Source organism: Gekko japonicus, unplaced genomic scaffold (assembly GCF_001447785.1).
Source record: "Gekko japonicus isolate JY-2015 unplaced genomic scaffold, Gekko_japonicus_V1.1 scaffold359, whole genome shotgun sequence".
Classification (NCBI taxonomy): domain Eukaryota; kingdom Metazoa; phylum Chordata; class Lepidosauria; order Squamata; family Gekkonidae; genus Gekko; species Gekko japonicus.
In genome coordinates, this window is record NW_015166431.1 from 766,061 (window position 1) to 790,406 (window position 24,346).

General features: G+C 42.2%; 1 protein-coding gene across 2 annotated transcripts; it reads right to left on the reverse strand.

Annotated features, from left to right (window-relative positions):
- Window positions 1-389: 389 nt before the first annotated feature.
- SOCS5 (suppressor of cytokine signaling 5) lies at window positions 390-22,741 on the reverse strand. Of its 2 annotated transcripts, none has more exons than XM_015411863.1 (2): window positions 22,502-22,741; window positions 390-2,898 (listed from the first exon to the last, which is right to left on the reverse strand). In XM_015411863.1, the coding sequence occupies exon 2, from the start codon at window positions 2,884-2,886 to the stop codon at window positions 1,294-1,296; it is 1,593 nt and encodes a 530-aa protein (XP_015267349.1). In that variant the 5' UTR covers window positions 2,887-2,898; window positions 22,502-22,741; the 3' UTR covers window positions 390-1,293. The 2 variants fall into 2 exon arrangements, with proteins under 2 accessions (XP_015267349.1, XP_015267350.1); XM_015411864.1 differs by having other exon boundaries at window positions 22,498-22,741.
- Between the last annotated feature and the right edge of the window lie 1,605 nt (window positions 22,742-24,346).

Genomic DNA, 24,346 nt, shown 5'->3' on the forward strand with positions numbered 1-24,346 from the left:
AAACAGAGCTAATCTCAAAGCATTTTGCTCAAAGAGCACACAACCTACATATTACAAAGAAAGTGCTACACAGTTTACAAACACAACAGTACCTATGAAGCACGAAACTTTAGTTCTGATGCACTGCAAAGGGTGGCGAAAGGGGAAGAAGAAAAGTAGGACAGAATTTTTACTGTCTAACAGCTTGGAATCATAATTAAAGGAGCTGGCCAAGACAGGTGACTGTTATAGTTTTTAGTAGAGAATTAGAATACTGTTCGAACCATTCAAAATTAGCTAATATAAAGTTCCAATCTGGCCACCTTAAGCAAAATTCAGTTTAACAGCTAAACCCAACAGAAGAGCTAGGTTAGTAAGCAGTTACTTTAAAAATGTAACTGAACTAAATTTGCTAAAAATATTATTTAAACCCAGGGGTGCATTGTTCAGGCAACTAATTGTCTTGACAGACTAATAAAATGGCCATGATTAATTCAGCAGATTTTTAAGAAGTTACTTTATAGTGCAAGTATTGCATACAGATTGGAGGAGTCAAGACACCACTCTAGCAGAGCCATTCCCACTTTTCCATCTCAAGCTCTTCAAAGGTGCTTTTACTTTAAGAATAATTTTATTCATAAGCAAGGTTTTTGTGTATTTCACTGATTAAATTATTGCACTACGTGCTTCTGAATGGTTAAAATATATTATTCAGGTGACAGCAAAACTTTGGTTTTAAAGAGAGCTAAACGTATTCAAAGTGCTTGTTAGCAAGCAATAGATCCCCCCCCCCCATTTAAATGCAAGATACCTTGCTGCTCATGTTTTTTTCATCTTTAATCTGCTTTAATCTGAAAACTGGCATAGGAGAAAGAACTGAATTTTGAAAAGACAATTTCTGCTGAAAAAAGCAGCTAGATTGGAACATAACTGCTGGTATCCTAGTGCTCCAACAGTGTTCTGCGTCCTGAAATTGAATGGAACATGTCGGTGCCCAATAGCTGCCTCACTAACTACAGCAACTGTCATAAAAAGAATACATCTAGGAATTGGCAAATCATAATCTAAAATGTTTACGTTTAAAAACATAGTATTTTGTGTTCTGCATATTGTTTCAAGAGGTATTCACAACTAGGCTTGATTAATAACAGGCAGCATCTGACAATCTTAAAAACTATGCTTAAAAGTACAATATTCTCCCCCAAAGCACTGAACACTGATGTGCTTACTGCAGTTATACTGTAATGCACCCCTCTTCAAAAATAAAACAAAAAAGCACAGATTCCAGGGAGCTTACAAGGGACTGAAGTCCATTCATTTTGTCTTAATTGGTTCCCGCTCCAACCATCGCACCCGAACTTTTTGCTTATAGTGATATTCCTTTAAGAAGTCCTGCAACATCGCTGGCAAAGGGAGACAATCAATCCCATCATACGTAGTGTACCTGCAGATTACTGCCCGGCAGATATACTGCAAACTAAAAGGGAATGTCCTGTTTAGAGAAACAGTAAGCAAGGGTTCAAAAAACATGCAAGAGCTGGGGTCTTTGTAGTGTTCTAGGAGTCCAGTAACAGTGGAGGAGTGAAACACACAAGGATCGTGAGCATCAAAACTGAAGTTGTGGTTCCATTGCTCAATGCGTGCATGTAGAGACCGGTTGTAACGGCGGAAGCTCACAGAGAAGAGGTAGTCTTCTTGAGCAGAGTCCCTGAGCAAAAAAGTGCCTTCAGGTTTTCCTTCCAGAAGTGCTTCAGCTTCATAGCGGTCCATTACACCCCAGTAACATGGATTACCAGTAATTTGCAGTAAATCTGGCACAAGGCAGTGTATGTAATCAATCTGAGTATGTACTTTCCAAGCTCCTTGTCTGCTGATGTGGCTGTCTCCAGACATCTGCCGTTGCTTTTGTCTGCGCGATTGCAAGCACAGGGTTGTGGTGTCTTCCTCCAGGTCGCAACTTCCCTGTGATGCTGAGTTACAGTCTCCAGTTAGCTCAGACATGCCAGGGGCCAGCTTTGGCCCCAGTTTATATAATGGGTTAACTTGTGCTGTAGCTTCAAAAGTATGTATCTGAGCATTAGGAGGAGGATCAACCCCTTCCTCAATACTGAGCCTTCGTCTCTCTCTAAGCCTATCTTCTTCATCTTCTGTAGAAGCCACAGAAGGATCAAATGCATCAAAAAGAGCTGAATGTGGGCTCACTGGGGCTGTGTGCTGCTTAATTAGATGCCATTTTTGAGCTAGATCTGATCCAGCAGGGAAAGGGCATTTTTCTAGCATTAGTTCAGAAAGATGGATCTTTCTTTTATTAGAGAAGAGAGGTTTGGATTGTTTGCTGTAAGCTCTAACAGGAAAGCATAAGCCAACAGTGTCCTGCAGTCTCTGCCGCAAAGAACGGCTCCCCAGGGTCCTGCTTGAGACACTATCGGTGTCATGAACTGAGCTCACACCATATCTCCTCTCCCTCCTTTGCAAGCGTGAACGGCCAAACCTTTTATCATTCTCCAAAGAGGTCTGTGTTTTTGTAGAGCAGGAATGCTTCTTTTCCCCCCCCCACGGTGCATGCCGTGAGTAAGAATCCCTCCGTGCAAGTTTAGTTCCGGTGGCAACACCCAAATCATTTTCTTTCTCAATGCTTATTTCTACAATCTGTGGGATTTCAGTGGCACAGTTTTGATTTTTTCTTGAAGAATTACTCGAAGGATTTAGACTCAGTTGTAAAGAGACATCTCTTAAAGGGCTGCTTGGTTGCTGCTGAGAGGTATCAGGTACAAATACACTTTTATCTTTAACTGATGAACTATTGGGGTTCACATCTACATTTTCATTCCGGTTTCCACTCTCAGGATTAAAGAGATTCTGGCATCTATATTTGAAGCTGTTCCACATCTTCCCCACTTTCCCCATGGATTAGATTACCTACATTTCAAAGACAGGAAGAAGACATTTTAAGACAAGTAACCTGATTAAATCAAAAAGAAAAGTGCAATCATACTGTGTTCTGAGCCCAGAGAAATTATACATAATGAAAAATTAGTCATTCATATCCCACTAGCATGTCATGCCTAACAGAACCATCATACACAGCTAAGATCAACTACCAATAGAATAATTAAATAAAAATATTAACATTTCAAAAAATGGAAGGTGAGTGTGCACAAATATAAAAATCAAGCAGTCCTTATGGAATACCCTTCATCCAAACCATACCACTTAGGGCTTTAAAAGGTTACAATGGATATATTTTGATTTCTGCAATGCTTTCCGCAAGTAAGGGGACACAAAGGCTTCCAAGTGCAAGTTCAACAAGGAGATTTAATGGACTTTGGAAGCAAACATATGTTGGAGTAAACATTTCATTGACAACTAATGTGTTTTACATGCTGTTGAAATATTTGTGACGTGTGCTATAGAGCAGCAGCTCACAATGATATTCAAATTAACTTCAGGTCTCTAATAAGGCTACAATTAAAACAAAAATCCTTTTACTAGCTTTAGGTATCAAGAAGATCTCTCCTATTATTATAGCATGTGTATCTTATATTCAGTTTTCCACGACACTGGGATTTTCCCTTTAAAAAAAAGAAGAAGAAGAACAATTCTAAATGATAACCAAGTTGGTGATCCAAGGAGCTGGCTGATCATTTGAGCTGGCTGCCTGCTTCCCCCCCCCCCAGCTGCTGCTTAGCATCAAGACTACTAAATATACATCTGTTTTCTAATATTACTTTTCCAGGTAAGCAATTTTTGGAGTTGTCATGATAATGATATAACATTGTGATCAAAAAGATTTTGTTCTTTATCCCTATGCCAGGTAGCTGTAACCTTAAATCATTCTTCCATGAATCTGTTTGCTGTTATACATACACACACATGCCCCAGTGCTGCGTGAGCACTGCTTCTGCATGGTCGGATGCACCGGTTAGTGTTCAAAGTGAGCACAGGATAGGCAGAGGATGGTTTGCTAGCCCCTTTAATTGAGTCTTGTTCCTTCTTTGATCCATTTCCTGCTGCTCCCCCCCCCCCATGGTCTTAAAATGAAAACTAGACTTGAATGTAGAGGTTTAATTTCTGCAGCTTCAAACTGTGATCTGCTCTCCATCATGATACCAGTTCAACAGGCAGCCTCTTCTTCCCTTCTGCCCTTTGTCAGGCAAGCCAAGCAACCTGGCCATCGTAAACCAAGATCTGTCATACCAATCAATAATTCATAAATACTATGCTTGTGAATCCGCAGTTCTCCCTCCCACCATACAATGGCTGCTGTCATTTCTTCTCGATATTAGACAGGTTTTTCCGGTGGTTACAACATAAATGCAAATGTCCCCTATTCACATAATTAAGTCTAAAAGAAGAGCACAGCAGCCACTTTCTCTTCTTGCTAAGGACCTGGGTTGGCAACACTGAAGTGAGGATATAAAAACACAAACAGGGAGTAAAAGCCTATCCCAGCTCCTGAACAACGAAACTTCTACAAATACACGTTTTCAAACATGCATTAGCCTCATTAACACTTTAATTTTTAGGTGTGCATTGTTAACAAGCCCTCCGGTTTAGTGAAGCAAGCTTAAAACTCTCCCAATCAAGCAGCCATAATGTTTAAGAAGTTCCCAGAGATTGAATCTCTGCAGCTGTGAGTCCATATCGTTCATCTACATGTATGAAAGTGCAGGACCCTTAACCTCCAGGACCACACTAGACTTGGGGGGGGGGGGACAATCCTCATGGGTCTTTAAAAAAACAACAACACACACACTGAAAATGAAGTATAGAAGCAAATGGACCTAAGCCCTATCCCTTCCCCAGTCTTGCTATGCTCCATTACTTTCAGCAGGTTTCCCCCCCTTTCTCTGCCTGTTTGCCAGCTTTTCCTCAACACATTACTGTTACCCTCTAGCTCACTTCTAGTATTGGTACTAGACTGAGAGAACAATCTTTCAATGGAGTGAGTACAGCAAGGTAAGGAGGTGGCCATATAGCTCTCCTCTCCCATATGCGTGAGTTTACTTTGTAAAATAACAGAGCCTATGAATCCCACTTTAGATATGATCAGCGGATACATGATTTAGACATGATCACTGGACACATGAATTCTCATAACATCTAGTTTGAACCTTAGACTTCTCCCTATTTTCAAGACAAACAAGTGCACAGCACCTGGGGCAAATGACCACAAAGTTTTCAGTCTTTTGCTTCTTAATAAGCTATGGAAATTTTTTGTCCAGTGCTTGCAACTAAAACCCCCAACACTAGCCAAATTTCAGTTCCTTAATGGCACAATGCAAAACCAATTCCTAATTTTTGGACTGAGTTTACTGTTAACTCTTTCTAATTATCTGCTGAACACCTGAATAATGTAATCATTAAATTTTCTAGTTTCTAGCAATAATTATCTGAGCAAAAATTGTGGTACTGTTATAACCTTATGCTCTATGAAAATAGAATCAAAAGTAAAATTTCAGTACAATACATATAGACTCAATGGGCAGGACCCTACAATCCCATCCCACCAAGAAAGCAAGGCTTCTCACATACTACTGATACAAAATTCAGAATGGCACATTCATAATCAAAATATCAATTACAGATTTCTATTTCTATTTTAAATGAACTTTATTATTATGAATAACTGAAACAATAGGACTTCCCTCATTAATTTCTCCTTTATTGGCATTTGCCAATAGGTCATATGATTTTCTTTCATTAAGAGAGCTGCATGAGAGATGAATCACATGAAATTGCAGTGGGAGCAAAGAAAGGGCAGAAAGATGATTTTTTTTGGTTCCTCCTGTTCTACTTTCATGTAATGTACATGCACACAATTAGGGAAGATGAATCTCCTGTCATCTCTTCCCTGCCCCCAGCCCCTCCCCTCTACTTCACAAGTTTCCATGAACAAGGTCCCTGATGTTGGAGGGATGCTGCGTAACTGATACATACATGGATAGAGGCTAGGGTCATAATTTGTGTTCTTCACTTGGCAACAACAGTAGAGTAGTAAAGATTGCTCATTATTAGATTTGTACATACATGCCACAAACCCAACTTGAGTAGAGAAGGTAGGTGCAATTCTGATTCCACTTCCCATGAAATATGGATTCTAAAACTGAACACTGCTTCTGTGTAAAGGTTAAAAATTGAAGACTTACGGTAAGCTGAACAGTAATAATAACAACTCAAAAAAATATAAAATAATTCTGGGGATATTGGTTCTGCTTAAAACTTAGCCACATATATTCCAGATTTTTATTGGATGGTCAATGAGAATAGAGGGAGCTATTTTAAAATTGGTCTAAAAGCTAATGTCTACTATGTCATATCACATACAAATCTCTTAAGAGTTCTGTACGAGCACTCAATGAAATAGAAAACCACTGACAATGGGGAATGATAACAGAAGAAATATCTTATGTTCAATTATATGCTTATTTCAAGACAGTACTAAGATACTTTCTGGAAATCAGAACTTTTATTTCCAAAGTGGACAAAGCAATAAGCACTGAGAATTTGTTTCTTAAGCATCTTGGGCGTCTGGCCAGATGACCCATCTATTAACCTGTGACAGTAACTTCATAAAACTTGAAAGCCAAGATATTTAGTTAATTGCTTTTTATTTGAAAGAGAAGATTCTACATTAGCCATTGTTTTATTTCTAGGAGAAAAGCATTCTTTGAATTCCACCTGAAAGACTTCCCAAACTACTGCTTGAACAGCGATATCATCACAGAACCCTGAAGCCAAGAGCAGCTTATGTGGTGGTTTCAGTTTCTTGAAGTGAGGATGTGCTAATTCAGACATTTTTGTTGAAATAATGCTTGAGTTTTAACTAGGCACTGGCAGAATATAAAGTTACTGTTTGCTCCAAGCTAAGATTCACTGAGATGCAAAGACTGAGTAAAATCCACTTCTCCCAGAATAATGGAACAAGTAAATCCAAAAAAGGGTGGAAGCACTTTGCAGTCTATAGCTTTGACATCAAAATTTACAGGACCACAGAAGACCTGAGACCAAAGATCACATGGCAGGGAGATGACTGAAAAGTTAATCATTTAACACTGACCCTCCAGAGGTTGAACACTAAAGGCTGGATTTTTTAAGGGACACGTCAGTCTCTAACACCTTAAAAACAGGAAGTCTTAGTGAGCTGTTCAACTGCCTACTGGAACCCACCAACATCTTTGAACAGCCTAAAACCCACCAAATTAAAGAATAAACTTATCAAGCAACTTTATAGTTCCTATGGGGGCCCTATGGAGGTAGAAAAGCAGCATAAGAATGTTTTAAATAATAAAATCCTTTTTAAAAAAGTAATCAGATTAAAGGAAGACAGTCGGTTTTTGTAATTCCAGTGGAGGATTATCATTTCTTCTCCTCACCAGTCCAGAAGGACTGCAGTGCAACCTACATCAAAAGCACCAATGTATACACTAGCCCCTGTAGAGAAATTGTATCTTTTTCTTCCCTATTTCCATTTTTATTTTTTAATCTCAGACACACTTCTGTGTCATTGTAGCTGATCTTGATAAAGGTATTATGTGGACTGTGGTTTGTCTTTGGATTTTGGATCAGTATGGCTACAAACAACGTTTTCAAAAGCAATCAAAAAAGTCTGGACATGCTATGAATGCACGAACAGCAGAAACAGTTAACATCTCCCTCCCAATATTTATAGGCTTCAAGAATTATGTACTTCAACAAACTTCTTCTAAAAACTCCTTGGAAGTGCATGATCTACATGAAACTGTGTTCTTGGCTCTGGAAGAGAAAGCTGTTGGTGAGTCACTCTAATAATGTTTTTTGTACTGCTATATTTAAGTTTCCTACCTTGTAATCTACCACAGTTAAAATAAAAACAGGTGGGCAGTCAGTCATTCAGCTGCAAGCAAAGCATGGCCAGCCCTCTTGATGACCTCTTAGTGTCAGCAATGAATTTCGGGGGCAAATATTTTCTTGTGCACTCACCTGTAAAGTGCATTAAGAGTATGCTGCCTTACTATTAGGCATGATGTTTGCCTATTTCAAGTACATTGCATGAAACAGATTTTAAAACTGCCTTAGATGCCCGTAGCTCATCCACTAACTTTGTATTGTACAGTACACCTATATATACCTGACAACTACTATTGACACATAAAGACTGAGAGCTGCTGGGCAGCAGATTCCCATGTGCTTCTAAGCAGCAAAAGGGAGGGGGAAAATAAAGAAGAAACCAGTCAGTTAGCTTCGAAAAGGCCAACTGCTTCAAAACGCAGGCGCTTCACTGCACAGCTGACCGGGTGGCTAAACTATATGCAACAGACAGTTCTGATTCTTCTGCTCAACTAGTTTTAAGGAAAAGCAAAGCAAAGAAGCTCGGGAGGCTGAAAATGAGCAGCAGAGGGAAGGAGCTGCTGAATCTTCTCACATCATTTTCCACCTAAAAACCATCGTTCTACTCAAGGTTCTTTCCCACCTGCAGGGGGAAAGATGCAGGGACTCAAGAGAGAAAAACTGCTTGGGTAGGGAAACAGATTTTGAATGGACAAACGGCAGGAAGGGAAAGGATTGAGCATCTCTCTCCCCACCCCCCACCCCACCCCGGTCCTCTGCAGCCTCTGCAGCTACAGCATGATGAAGCTGTTCATCAGCTTGGAAGAAGAATCACAGAACTGCCCACCTTCTTAAAATATGACTGTAATGTCCTAGTGAAGTCTGACTGTAGGGGACAGATTCTTTTTCAGTTTTAAGCACAGCGCTGAAGACTGAGGCTACTCATTAATGAGATAATCAGATAAATGCTGTCAGACAAATGATATGTGACTTTCACTGCTTATTATTAGAAAAAGAATAGTTTCAGGATTCACAGGCCAAGAAGCTGTCCACCACTGACAAAGAAGGCCAATAACTGTCATCTTGATTAATGCAATCAGTTCCACTGTTGTATGATTTGATTCCAAAAAGTGCCAAGTAGTGTTATACAACAGGCATTAAAGCTGAGGAATACAACTTGATGCAGCACAATTCTAAAGAAGGAGAAATGATAGTGTTTTGCTAAGTTCCAGCTGCTTTATAGGATGATTACAGGACTATTGCCTATGTAGACATTCTTCTTCAGGTACAGGTGCGGTGTCTCTAGCCCACTGGTCATCACTGTTACTCTTAAGGAAGTGCCAACAGGAGCCTAGTGCATATAGCTTATTTAGATGCACTCACTTCAGAGCCAAACACGTACACTACTTCAAGATACAGATTAATGGAAATCATTCTCATTCCCCCTATCAAAATGGCCAGACAGATTTCCCCTGAGAAACTCAAACAGGGAAGATGGAAAAAGCCTTCTGCTGTCCATAGTAATCAAGTATACTGCCTCTTTTACACAGAGTTTCCATTAAAGCAACCTGACAAAACCAAATAAAGTGATTTCACTCACTGGCTAGTGGCTTGCACTAAAGCAATCTCTCTCTGCACCATAGCTCCCCTTACATTTCAAGCAGTGTATGTAGCCTGATAATTACGTCAAATTTATGTATTTCCTACCCAGAATGCATTCCAAGTACAAAAAGCATGAGCACATGCAGACATCCTTGCCTCTTAATGGACTGTGTACACGTGTCTACTTTATTATGTATAAATGCTGACTTACTACTAGCTGCAGGCCATGGTGTAGATGGCTTCCAGCTAGTAGTAAATTTGCTTTTATGCATAATAAAATAGAACGTCTATCATTAATATGAAGTTCTCCTGTGGAACTTCACTCATTGTGATAGGCCTACCACGTCACAAAAGGTGGCCTAGACTATGCACAGACAGCATCTTTCCAGACAGTTAGAAATAGTATCATCAAGTGTTGTTGCATGTGTAGATTACATGTTTCACAGCTGCCATCCCACTACAGTCTCTGATTAAACTGTTTTTACACCTTTCTGTGGTACTTCAAGCAGCACCTGAGAAGAGTTAATATACTGGCAAGCAGCACAGCCCACATTGATACAGTAGGCATCTTGGGTGTGATTATCAAGGGCAATCCATTGAAGAATGCCCATGACAAGTAACACCTAGCGAATTAACAACACACAGGGTGCGTTCAGACGGGGGCTTTACTCTGCCACTAGGTCCCAAGTGGTGGTAAACTGAGTGCAACGGTTGTAAACGGTGCACCCCGGCGTCTGATCGCTCTCCAACGTTGCAGAGACACTTCCGTCGGAAGCCTGAGGCTTCCGGCTTTCCCCCGCCATTTTTTTAAAAAAGTAAGCAATATGCGCTCGGGCGAAGCTTCGCCCCGAGCGTTTAAGAAAAAAAAGCCCTTAGTTTAACTTCCCGGAAGAGTCCGGGACTTCAGGGAGGCCAGTTTGGGGACTCAGCCCAAGGCGGGTGATGCAGGGCGAGTCAGGACCATCCCCTGATTCAAGAGAGGAGAGATCCAATCAGCAAGGCGGGGGGGGGACTCCGGGAGGGCCACCCAGTGCAGGATTACTCCTGAGGAGCCCCACTGAGCCGCAGAGGGCGTCGTTGGAGGCAGCCGGGCTGGAGACTGGTCCGTCCCTCTGGGTCTGGGAGTGGGAAAGAGGGCGGGGAGCGCTTTCATTGGTGTGTTTTCAGCACTGCAGGGGTTAAAGCGACGGAGCTGTTTGCTGGAGAGGCCGAGCGAGCGGGGGGGCGGAGAAAAGGCTCTTCCGCTTGGCCCGGGCGGGGAAGAGTCTGAATGGACGGCGAGAGGAAGCGCTTCAGACGTGCAGCGGCAGGGGAAAGTCTTGCAGTCGGTTCCGGGGAAGGGTTACTTGCGAGTAAGTCATGCGGGGGGGGGATGAGGCCTTTGATCATGGAAGAAGAGAGCAACACGGCTGCCGGCATTGGGGTTTTCTCCTCTCTAAATGAGGGCTTTGGGGGGGTGTTTAAACTTTACCTTTAAACTTTAAATGTAATACGGGGTGTTTTGAGCATGCGCAAAGATCGCCATTCTGTGGATGGCTGCCTATGCGCATGCTCAAACTGAGTTTTAAAAAACAAACAATTGCCGAAGCCCGCAGCATGTGACCGGGCATACAGCGATGGGATCCGCAGAATGGAGGTGAGTGTGATCTCGTTTCAGCCAGCATAAACTGCACCGGTTCCACAGAGTCCCCAAATGGGGAAGATCCATTTGAACAAGTCTGCTGCATGCTTAAGAAGTCAAGGAGCTTGAAAAGGAACAGAATTTTCAACAGCTGAGCTACCCATTGCGGCTGCTGTGTTTATATGGCCTTGGTTTGCTAGATGCAGAGAATACATACTGCCTCCAAGGTGGCACTCATGCTTAACTGTATAACCACAAATCTGCAGGAGGGGAATTAAGAATTTCCCATAGAAAAAGACCTTAAATGACTCCTGGCAATTATATTCTCCACTTACAGATTGTATTGGTTTTATAACACCTTACTTTTTGAAATGATACTTTAAATTAGATTTACTGTGCTGCTATGCACCTTGATTTGCATGAAAAAACAAGAAGATACAATATTAACATATGTTGCCACTGATCTTCAGGCTCCAGGTAGATACTGGTACTGTGCCATGGGGATTTTTTTTTTAATCATGCCACCAACTCCAACAAAGCCTGCTTTTTACAGGAACTGACTTAGAAGCTTGTGTTACAGGCAGAAGCAGGACTGGAACTGTCATTGGGGAGGTGAGAGTGGCAAAGACCTGAAGCACATCTCTGGCTTGCCAGCAGCTTCTTGTAAAGCAACTAAACTCTATCCTGCCCAAGAATTCTCTTACGCAGTGGCTTATCCCTCAGATTCCTCCACTGTAAATTGGTATTCCTAGAACTTAAGTTCTATGGCCCCTGCCACACGGGCAGGAAACTGCAGAGGAGAAGTGTGGCTGTTTGCCCCGGGGCAAACAGCCACACTTCTCCTCTGCAGTTTCCTGCCCGTGTGGCAGGGGCCATAGAACTTAAGTTCTATGGCCCCTGCCACACGGGCAGGAAACTGCAGAGGAGAAGTGTGGCTGTTTGCCCCGGGGCAAACAGCCACACTTCTCCTCTGCAGTTTCCTGCCCGTGTGGCAGGGGCCATAGAACTTAAGTTCTATGTTACTTTTGGGACAAACAACGCTATCAGCTGGAGCAGCATCTTCATGTGGATATGAAAAAGTCTCTCAAAGAAAAATGTTTTTAAACACAATACTAAGCTTACAGGAATTGTTTGGAAGCATCACACAAAAAGGACTGCGAAAAGATTGCTCAGGGTACAGCATGTGTTCCCATCAGTGCCACAGTGGTACCCAATGATAGATTTAGGTTATTTTTTTCTAGTTTGGGGATGCTTGTCAACTAAATTATAATCCAGCCAGCTTCATACATTATAGTTTTTAAAGCCCCCAGGGCTGTACGAGAACACTCATCCAAGCTAACGTGGTCTCATGGGTAGGGTGCCAGACCAGGAGACTCAGGTTTAAATCCCCACTCAGCCATGGATGCTGGCCGAAAAGGCACTCTTTCTCCTGTGCCCACCAGACGAGCTTTGTTGATTGGTGGGACAGTAAGGAGGGCCTCTCCCTGTGATCTTAATTTCTGGGCACGGACATGAAGGAACAATAAAGAACAATGCAGGTGGATAGCCATATGGGTCTAAAGCAGCAGAACACGTTTGAGTCCAGTGGCACCTTTACAACCAATGAGGTTTCATTCTAGGATCCTAGAATAAAAGTTTGTTAATCTTAAAGGTGCCAGTGGTCTCAAACTTCATTCCCGAACAATAAAGAAGTCTATGTATTTATTTCTGTGCCACCTTTCCACCCAAACAGTGTTTCCAGAGCAGCAATCAAAACATTTCAACATTAAAACAGCATTTAAAATAAAGTATACATTAAAAAGTTCAATAAAAACATATAAACACACATAACAAGACGGGGGGGGGGGTCAACAACAGTTAATGGGGGCTACACTAAATTATTCAATCTAAAACCAGTTTCAGAACCCCCTTCTCTGAAGATTCCTAAAACCATATTGGTATTTAATTTGTAAAAGTTTCAATCCTACTATATAAGTCTTAAAATGCTTTACTTGTACAGCTCATGTACATAAAGCTCCATTTCTCATTTTGCAAGATGTTTACCATATAATTAAGCAAGTTCCCAAAGCAAACTATTATACCAACAAGCCTTTGGTTTGATTAGGAATAAGAATATCTACCAGGAATCAGTGAAGTGATTCCTATTATTGAGGTAACAATGGGGAATTTCAGACAGGCGATAGATTCCGAAAGGGAACCGGTTCTCAAACGGGTTCCGGTCTGTCATTTCAGACAGAACCCGTTTGAGAACCGGTTCCCTTCCGGAATCTATTTGCCATGAAATTTGCCATTTCATACACAAACGCTTTAGTCCCGTTTAGGAACCGGGACTGAAGCGTTTTACCTGTCATCCACTTCCAAGTGGTCTCCAGTGCCCTCTCCCGGTTCCGATATGCTTTTTTCCCACCTTTTTTCGCCCGCATGGGTGATCTCCGGCTGTTTTTTTTTTTTTAAAATGTTCGATTTATAGTGTTATAGCGCTATAACGGAATAGCATTATATCAATCCCATTGGACTGCATGGAGTGTTTTGTTATACTGCTATAGCGCTATAAATCAAACGGTTTTTTAAAAAAAATTGATCACCCGCGCGGGAGGAAAATGGCGGGAAAACAAAGCGGTGCAAGTCTGAAATGCCAAACCGCTTCTGATCCGGCTCATTTCCGGTAGGGGCAAGCCCTGTGTGAAATGGCAGCCCTGTACCGGTTCACTTCAGAAATTGAGCACAATAGAGCAAATTTATAAAGTAGATTTTGAGTGAAAAGGCACATAATGCTATTGAGCATTTATTTATAATAGATTTTAAATGTTCAAATTGTCTAACATTATCTCAAACTGTACAGTCTTTCGCAAATTACATAAGGCTTCTTCCTCTTAAACCTCTTTGTCACAAGTACTCTCCCTTAATCTGTGGGTAGATATGATGTGTTTTTAAATTTCTTGTTGTTTCTTTCTCTCACTCAAGGTATATAACGCTGCCACCAGGAATTTAATTACAAATCTTATTATTCAACTTCCCCCTTAATATTATGCCCATGCGCTAAGGCTCCTTCTTTGGACTATGTGGGCCTGAAGATGAGACAGCTGTATTGTAATAGTATATAACTCCAGGTTTTCATGAAACAAAATAAAACTTTAATTGTACAAGAAGCATATTGGTTTCAAGACGTTTCGTAACTTATCTTTTCAGTGAATAAAACAGTGTATATTAATAACTTCTGACTGAGGTATCACACTCTTTCACTTCACGAATACTCCTCACTCTCAAATCCAACTTTCTCTTCAGAATGTATTTTGTCCAATCTTTATTTTATTTAAGCTCAGTTTGATCTTTCACTTCTTAACTCAGGCTCTGTCAGCATCACTCTCACACACTAATACTTTGAAAATATTAGGTTTTGACTCTCTCTAGTCACTAATATGTCCTCTAAAGCAGGGGTGTTGAACTCATTTATTATGGAGGGCTGGATTTGACATAAATTGGACTTTGTAGGGCCAGGCCATGTGTGTCATAAAATGTAATGCCAGGTAGCAGAGATATAAACTTTATAAAGGACACAAACAGAAAGGGGCTTTTTTTACTTAAAATAAAAACATGCCTGAAACATTAGCATTCTTGTAATATTTTGTTTACTTAACAATCTCTGATAACTGACACTTCTTGCTCTGAATTATTGCAGCAAAATGTACTGTAGCAATCGGGGAGGGGGAGGAGTCTCAGCCCAGTGCAGGAAGCAGAAGCTTGCCTATCTATCGCTCCTGAACAACTGAGAGAGTCTAGGAAAGCAAGCTATGACACAACAGCAGAACTGAAGAAGTAGGAGACAGCCAGTCCCTTGCAGGCCTGATAGAAGCCCTCTGGGGGCCTCATCCGGCCCCCAGGCCACATGTTTGACACCCCTGCTCTAAAGTATTCTACTTCCTTTTTAGAATCTTAAATACTTTTCACAGCACTAATATGGGATTCTAAATCAGAAGACTGCTTCTCAGACTCTGTAGACTGCTGACTGACCACAACTGACTGTTAACTGCTGACTGACTTTTCTCTCTCTCCACACACACATCCCTCTTAGCTCTGTCCATACACTCTCAGTCACCAACCAACTCCTCACTCACCCTCCTTTCACCCCCCTTTCTCTTCTGAAACTTACCAACATTTAAAGAAACACACACTTAAAACTTTGAATCGTTACACCTTTATTTAGTGTTTTCTGGTAACAATGCTATAGTCTTATTTAGTAGTACTGCCTGAAAACTCTGAAAACTCTAAGACAGGCTTACCCAAAGATCTGCAGAACAGAGGATTTTGCTGCAGTTCTAACTAAGAGACACTACCAATGTTTCTGCTTCAGTTTCACCATCTTCGTTTAATTAATGTATACCCTGCCTTTCTCCCCAATGGGGACCCAAGGCAACTTATATCATTCTCCTCTCCTCATTTTATCCTCACAATAACCCTCTGAGATAGGTTAGGCTGAGAGAGTGTGATTGGCCCAAGGTCACCCACTAGGGTTCCATGGCGCGAGTGGGGATTCGATACTTAGGTCTTCCAGATACTAGTCCAACAGTCTTAACCACTACATCACACTGGCTCTCTGATGTTCATCCCCTCCTGCCCAGCCAGCACTCATCACAAACTTGCACATATCAGACTCACGAAGTCATAATGAGCAGCTGCATAGCATCAGATGAGCCCACTACATTTCTAAAAGAGACACGTCAGCCCAATGAAACTACACTGCGCACTTTTGAAAAATAATGGTTAATTAAAATTTGTGTAAGTGGCATGATTCTGACGGTGTCCAATTGAATTCACTAACAGCACTCACTATCAAAACGAAGCAGACACGTAAAGTATTAATTAGTGCTGTTTGGCTACTACTGAAAAGGTAACAGTTACCCATCAAAAATTTGCCATCCAATTAAAGAAAGCACTTTCAAAGCTCTTTTACATACACTGGCAAGTTTTCGATTTCAGCATGTTTTAGGGCCTGATTCGTCCATTCTTATGAAAAGAAAGGTGTATCAGCCAAGTTAGAGCAATCTACTTTGGCTGTCCAAAAGCTACCAAAATCCAACTAATTCTCTGCCATATGCAGCTGTTCATTATGCTTCAGGATGGAGGGGGGCGCACTGCACACTTCTATACAGGACTTGCTGTTTGCCTTGCGGCTACCAAGGAACACTGTGATTACCAGATTGTGCCACAGGTTACTGGCCCTCCAGCATTAAGATCAGACATAAGACAAGGCTGTTCAAGGGTGGAATACCGACAGTGGGAGCCAGCCAACTTCATGGAGCCCCAAAGTTGTCTTGAAGACCTAAACAATGGAATGGCAGCATACAAATCTTTCAAAGAACTTCCATTTTTAAAATCACCATCCTGTAACAAGCCAAATATCTAGTCTTCAAAGTAGAAGAGCAAATGTTTAACAATGTATGTTTCAGTAAGCCCTCTTCTTCTGAGACAGTCCTGAGAAGGTGTATATCTGTTCAAAGACAAATATTACAAACACAGCAAGATTGTTTTAGGAACTCCACAACAAAAGGGTGGAAAGTAAACCACATGGCACATATATAGGTGGGAATTGGTAGATTGGAAAAATAGATTGGCGTTTATAGTGCTGTTGCCAAAAGGGTTCAAGCATTAAGCAAGGGAGAGAAGATGCTCTTTTCCATGTAGAATGTGACTTGATTTGCTGGAGTTCATTCTGAGCTATATGCTCTATCAGCTCTTTTCTGCAGTGCAAATGTTCTTTGCTTGTAGCACTTTGTGATCTGAACTGCATCGGTTAATCTGTGGGCTACTATTGGGTGGATTTTTCTGCTTTTAGCAGAATTTTGCATATTCAGTGTGTTAAAGTGATTACTGTCAGACTAACCTGGAAGATCCAGGTTCAAATCCGCACTATGCTATGCAAACTCACTTGGTGACCTTGGGCCAGTCACTGTCCCTCAGCCTAACCTAACTCATAGACTGGTTATTGCGAAGGTAAAATGAGGGAGGGAAGAAGAATGTTGGGAGCTGCTTTAAATCCCCAATGAAGAGAAAGCTGGGGTACAATTATCTAAATAAAATAAACATAGTTTAGTATTTGTCTCATCAAGAAGAAGAGATTGGATTTATACCCCACCCTTCACTACCCAAAGGAGTCTCAGAGTGGCTTACAAACTCCTTTCCCTCCCCACAACAGACACCCTGTGAGGTAGGTGGGGCCAAGAGAGCTCTGATAGAAACTGCTCTTTTTTCAAGAACAGCTCTTATCAGAACTACGTCTTGCCCAAGGTCATCCAGCCAGGTGCAAGTGGAGGAGTGGGGAATCAAACCCGGCTCTCCAGATTAGAGTCCGCGCACTTAACCACTACACAAAACTGGCTCTACATCAAACACTTGGTGACAGAGATGTTTAATAAATCAAAAGAAAAAATACGCCATCTAAAAAAAGTTTTAAAATAGGACAAATTTCATGAAAAAGGTGGAACACTAAAAAGTGAAAAGAGGATAAGGAGGGACAAGTTGGGAGGCATCTAGAATAGGTAGAAAAGAGTAAAGACAGGCTCTGGGTTTGAGGCTTTGCTTCATAGTAAGTCACAGAAAGATGAGCACTTACTGGTTCATTTCAGGTCATGTTGCTTGTCATATGTGAGACAGTAAATATTTCAGGTAACCAGTACAAAAGTTAATAACTTTATCAAGCACACATTATTGAAGTCACAATAAGAACAGACTACAATCTGCTCCTCAGTATGTGTGTTAACTCAGAAAAAAGTCCCAAGTTCAACAGAAATTTCTCCCAAGTATATAGAGAACCACAGCCTTAATCTGTCAACAGTATACTTTTTGGCTCTTTACAATAACCTCCAAGCACACTCAGAAAACAAAATCACCAAGATCTTGAGAAGCAAAAAAGCTTCAAAATTAACATCTTGGTTCATAACTATTATATGTACAGTATCCCCACATCATCTTCTACAGCATATGCTGCTCAATGAGTGTTTCAGACTCACTGTGTTTACTCTGAAGTCAGACTCACTGGGACTTATTTTTAAGCATGTATGATTAGGATTGTAATGTTCACGTTAATTACTTCAGACAGTTGCTAAAATTTTATATTCACAATATTGTACACAGAATATTGTTTACAGCAGTGGTCCCCAACCCATGAACCAGTAGCCTTGAAGTCAAAGCCCCACCTGAAGCATGGATCAATGGATACAGCATAAGACTTGGCCCTGGGCTCAAATCCTTTTTCAACTATGAAGGATCATACTTAATATTAAGTGTACCACATATTTAAAAATGAAAACCATTACCTAGTCCCACAACGATATTTCAAAGGTGACTGAGCTCTAGGATACTGTGGGCTATCAATTTGCATTTATATATTAAACTATAAATTAGAACATTTTAATGAGAACCATTGGTAAACAACCCCAGTCAAGCTATTAACAAGGCTTTTAATATTTTGGTTTGAAATTCTTTGCATGATCACACACACACTAGTTTAGAGCTGTTAGACCAAAAAAAAAAATGCTAATAAAATTCAATGGTGCAAACCAAGTGAATACTTCTTATGCTAGCTTCACTGCTACTACTTGGTTTTCCAAGTAAACACTGTATTATTTATTTTCCTTTAAGAACCTTTGCATACTATTTGCCCATGATCAAAAAGCAGCTCGATATTTTGACCTCACGACTTCACCCAGTTCAAGTCTGTGCTCTCTCTCTGATTTAATAGCAGCCCTCAGAATTACACATATACTACATCCACTTTACAGTAAGAACAAAAGGAAATAAAATTTCTATCTAAAGTATAACAATGGCCCAGGTCACATGGGCCGGATATCGCGGGGGGAGGCATGGCTAATTGCCCCGGCACAGTTTGATCCGCGATTACGCGATCAGATGCACTGTCGGCACACCACGGGTCCATCCCTCCGCGCCAGCGGGTAAACGAGGGTGGCGATCACACGACGATTCTGCAGCGTGGCAATGAAGCGGCACGGCGCGATCACACCAGCAATGGCTAGGCGCTGCTGCCATGAAAAACGGGGTCATTTTTTTTTTAAGCCGAAACGGCACTTTTGGTTTCCTCTTTCTGCGCATGCACCGTTGGGTGCTTGTGCACATCTTGTGGAGACTTGGGTGGGGAAACCTGTTTGCGAAGGGACATGGGCGGGCGCCGGATGCTACCACCGGAAACGCGATCAGACGCCAGCCCTTGCCCCGCGGTTTCCGGAAACTAGTACCTCGGAGATACTAGTTTTTAACTCCACATCTTCGGCGGGAAGCCTCGGGTTCGCCATGGGAGCTCGACACTTCCCAGATGTTGTGGTGTGATCGCACCCGGAAAATCCACCTATCTTCCGTCTCTGTAGCGTAGCTAATGCTCCATGTGACCGCAGCCTATATGAAGTATTCACAAGACTCACAGCATTCTACTTAAAGAATGCCCTGTTTTGTTTCCCTTGGCAGCTTTGTTGAAAAAAGATGTCATGAGTGAAGTCTCACAAATTGAGAAAGATTTTTTTTACAGGTAGAGCTTCTAAGCCATGTTTTATTAAGACACTGACCACACAACAGAGATTTACAGCGCAGAACTCTTCTCTTTCTAAATCTCTGAAAATCAAAATGTGTGATGTCTGAAGCACCATTCATCGTGCATATCACTAATTTTACAGGTAACAGAAACGTGTTTCAAATAGAAAGAACATCTACTGATTTGCCTGCAAATGACCTCAGTTTCCAGTCTATGTAAATTCATGCAACGTTCTGTCATCTATATGAGGAATTTTTTGACACAGGCCTTAGTAATTATAAATGTATAGATGTGTTTGCATAAATGGACATTTCCTCTGGGCACTTCCATACAACCCTGCTATTTCTGAGACAGTCCTGAGAAGGTGTATATCTGTTCAAAGACAAATATTACAAACACAGCAAGATTGTTTTAGGAACTCTGCAGAACTGCTGCCTAGCACTAGATGATAATGGACTACGTGGACCAATGAAGTAAGGCAGCTTGATGTGTTCAAAGCCGCTCCCAGTGAAATCAATGGATTTATCATTCGGATTAGGTTATAAGGCACTCATGTTACAATGAAATCTAGAGACTAAATGTAATCACACTTTTGCTAGTTCCCAATAGTGATAGAGAAAAAATTACCTTTTGTCTGTCTGTGTGTGTGTATGTGTGAGTGAAAAAGATTGGTTTTCCAGGTAAATGTGTATTGGACCACAGTTAAATAGAGTAGAATTTAGGCATGAAATAAACTACATGTAAATGCTGGGTAATATAAAATAACTATTATTGGGTCAAAATAATATTTTATGCAAATACGAAACCTGAATGTTGGTTAGAAATTCCCCCCTCCAACAAAATATAAGATTCATACTTGCCAATTGTATCCTGTCTGTAAAGAACAAAGCATAGTCTGTGAGAGAATGTGCATAATGTGTTTGTTACAGGTGATTCCTCCATCTGAATTAGCAGTCTTCAGATTTTTTAATGTAGGTTATTAAGAAGTTATTATCAATCATTCCAAGTTACTGTCCCTTCTATGACATGTCACGGTTTAATAGAAAAAACCTTCACTAAGTTTTTTTTAAAATTAGATTGTATACTGCCAGACCTTTAAAAAGAGTTAACATAATACTTGTGGATAATATTAAAGACTTACATTAAGCATTTATATATGGCTTTTAATATATAAAACGTAATTGTTCACATGCTCACAGAACAATTCAATGAAGCAGGTTGCGGATAAGGAACCAAAACCAAAGAGAAGAGAGAATTATGCAAAGTCCATGAAGCTACTTTAGACATGGCAAATGTCATACATGGACACCACTGCAATATAGGAAAGAGAACTGCAATATAGGAAAGAGAACATAAACCATATGCAAGTTGCGGTGTACACAGCCATGTCACTGTAAGTGTCCAGCTTCTCTGCTCATACAGATCTGTTTTGCTACTTAAGTCACCGTTATTTCACAACCAAACAAGAACTGTACACAGCAGAACTTCATCGCATATGAAGCTGACTTCAAGATTTCTATGATGATAGGAGAATTTAAATACAAGCTCTACTGATCTACTGATCACTAAGCCACAACTGGACAGGTGGGTGCCAGAGGTTTGAGCACATAAAGACTTGTTCAGTGTCTGGCATCGCCAGTCAATAGATTATCAAGTTCTGTTCTAGGAAGGATCTCTCCGCCTGAGAACTCAGAGAGCTTCTGCCCATCAGAAGAGACACTACTTCTCTAGGTAGGCCAATCAGTATACTGGCCAGGCAGCTTCACATGGCTCACCTACTCATCACTACTCCCTTTCACCCACAAATTGGCAGTCTTCACCACTCACTGGGAATAAGACGATACCATCATAGTTTTTTGAACGATGGGATTGTCATCAATCCCATTAAGGCATGTGAACCTGAAGTAGCCATGAATGCTTCTGAAAAATATTCTATCAGCTTTGAGGCAATCCATCCTAGTTCAGGGCCAGCATCAAATTCTAGAACTACAGGCAAAACAGTTAAAGCTGCAACAAACAGCTTCTAGAACACACACCTTTTGAAACAAGTACACGAATGAGTCTTAATACTGCTCACATATTTACTTATCACTTGCAATCTGATCACAATATGCCCAGATCTCTCAAAGTGATAAGAACAATTCTCACCACAGCTCACTGTGGTGCATACTAGTTTATAATATTTAAGCTACTTTAAATCAGAATATTATTGTAAGGGTTTTTTTTAATACAATTCCCTCCCTTCCAATACGCTCACAAGTACTTCTTACAATTTAAACTTTCTCCCACTTGTATACAAATGACCATTCAGTGAGCAGCAATTCAAAGTGACAGCCCCATCCCTCCCCCAACTTGCTCACTGCTCCAACCTGCAAAATGAATGAATGGGGGGGGGAGTGAGTGCTGGCCATACTGTCAGCTTTTACTGGCGCCATATATGTGTGCGCGTGTGTACACACACACAGACACACAAAGACTTTCTCCCTTGAGGAGCCAAATATATATATTATTAGTGCAAGCGTTTTATACACACAAACACACACAAACGGAGCTTAGACGCCTACACCCATAATTAATAGAGTGGGCCCAGCTTCCTCCGCTCAAATGCTGCAGGAGAGGGAAGGACATTTCAGCTGCCAACAGCCTCCATGAAAGCATGAGGGGAACCCACAGAGAACGATTCGTCCGGTGGCAACGGAGTTCGGTTCTGGCACCGTGCAAATTAGTATACGGAGTTGGGCGCGAGGAGGAGGGGGTGCTCAACTCCGGCTGCGCCGCCGCTGCCGCTTCCTCCTCCTCTTAAATTCTCTCTGCGGGTGCGGAAAACGACACCCAAGGAACGCCGCCCGCTTTTCCCCTCAAGGCAACCAGGCCTCTGAGAGGACCTGCCGGAAAGTGCCCCGGGGCTTAAACCTCCACCCTTTCGACCTATCCCAGTTAAGCTTACCTACCTAACCCCAGTTCAGCAGCATCGGCGGTGACGGCAGCGGCTGAAGAAGCTGGTGGTACTGCCAGGCCGGCACATCTCCCTCTTCCCTCCCACCTTCAGGTCCGCGCCGGCTTCCTCCTGGGTCCCAACATCGCCTTGCTTCCCCTCCGCTCGAGCTAAGACAGCGCGAGCACCCACCTTCCCTCGCCAGGAGATAAAGCACTGCGCCCCCCGCCCCTCACGGCCTGGGAAACAGCTCTCGCCTCAGGCACGGAGGAAAAAGTACGGGCGGGGGGGGGGGGGGAACAGCGCCATAGCCAATCGTCGAAAGCGGCCGCCTCCTTTTCGTTAGCCAACAATAGGAGCTAGAATGCGAAGGCGGGGTCAAGTGCAGCCTATAGAAACGCGCCTAGGCAGAAACTAGAGACCCAATCCCCGAAACAGGCTTAAGAAGTGTTTCGTAGTCCCGCTGCCCACCGCTCGCGGTCTTTCTTGGATTCCATATTGACTTTGGGCAGAGTCTCTAGCAAGTGGGCAGAATTTCACCTCAGCAGCCATTTTGGAATTGGGAAAGAAGCATCGCCGGTACGAGGGAGGGAGGCCGAAAGAGAAGGGTGGTAAATGCATAAAAAAAGCGCTTCAGCACAAAGCCCTATCCAATTCGGGGTTATTTTGGAGCAAGTCCCAATGAGTTCAATAGAACTTACTCCCAGGTAAATGCGCACAGCGTCCCGAAATCAAGGAACTACAGCCCGCAACCACAGTCAGACGGAAACTTATTTCGCTGTGGAGGTCTGTGTGTGAGATGAATCTCGTCTGTTTTTACACTGTAAACGCATGTCTTCAGGTTATAATGGAATAGCGTTCTATTCCAACACCATCTCGCACCTAAACCATGAGAAGGGGTAATGACGGTGGCGGGATGTTGCCATAAATTTGGAAATACCGCCTGTTCTGCAGCAGCGTCCCCCGGGATTGTTCGTTTTATGTTTAGCGTCGAGTTGAGCAATCTTTACGCGGGAGGTTTCCACAGACACACACCCCCTTCTTGAGACCCAATGGTGGATGGATGTTCTGTATGATAGTCTGCTTCTCCCCACCCACTAGACCTTATCCTTTCAAGTTTTTCCCCCATTTAAACACTTACTGGATTCCAATTTTGCATTATAAATACATTAGGAATAAGACATTGTCAAGAAAGAGGCTCTGAGAGAGTGCCAAGGCCTTGGGCACTCAGCGTCAATGTGCTGTCACAACCTCAGCAGGGTATAATGACACAGAATCCACCATTTTCTCCAGAGGAACTGATCTCTGCTACCTGAAGAGCAGCTGTAATTTTGAGTGATCTCCAGCACTCACCTGGAGATTGGAAACAATTGTTACCCAGGAAGAAATGGCTGGTTTGGGGGGTGGAGTCTATGACATTGTACCTGTCTGAGGTCCCACCCCTCCTCAAACCTCACCCTCTCCAGACTCCACCCCTCAAATCTCCATGAATTTTCCAACCTGGAGTTGGGCAACCCTATCTCCTTCCCAGCCAAGCATCAACCTGCCATTATCTGCCCCTCTGATTTCAGCTTTGCATCTCCTCCCCACTTCCTCCTGGAGATCAGTTGTAATTCTGAGTGATTTCCACCCCTCTCCTGAGGTTGGCAACAGTGGTTCCCCAGAAGGGAATGGCTGGTTGGGTGGGTGGCATCTATGGCATTGTACTTGTCCGAAGTCCCACCCCTCCTCAAACCTCACCCTCTCCAGGTTCCATCCTTCAAATCTCCAGGAATTTCCCACCTGGAGTTGGCAACCCTATCTCCTTCCAAGCCAAGCATCAACCTACCTTTATTTCCCCCTCTCTCTTCAGCTTTCCATT

Coding starts and splice junctions, on each gene's coding strand:
- SOCS5 (XM_015411863.1), bottom strand. CDS start 2,886: ATGGGGAAAGTGGGGAAGATGTGGAACAGCTTCAAATATAGATGCCAG.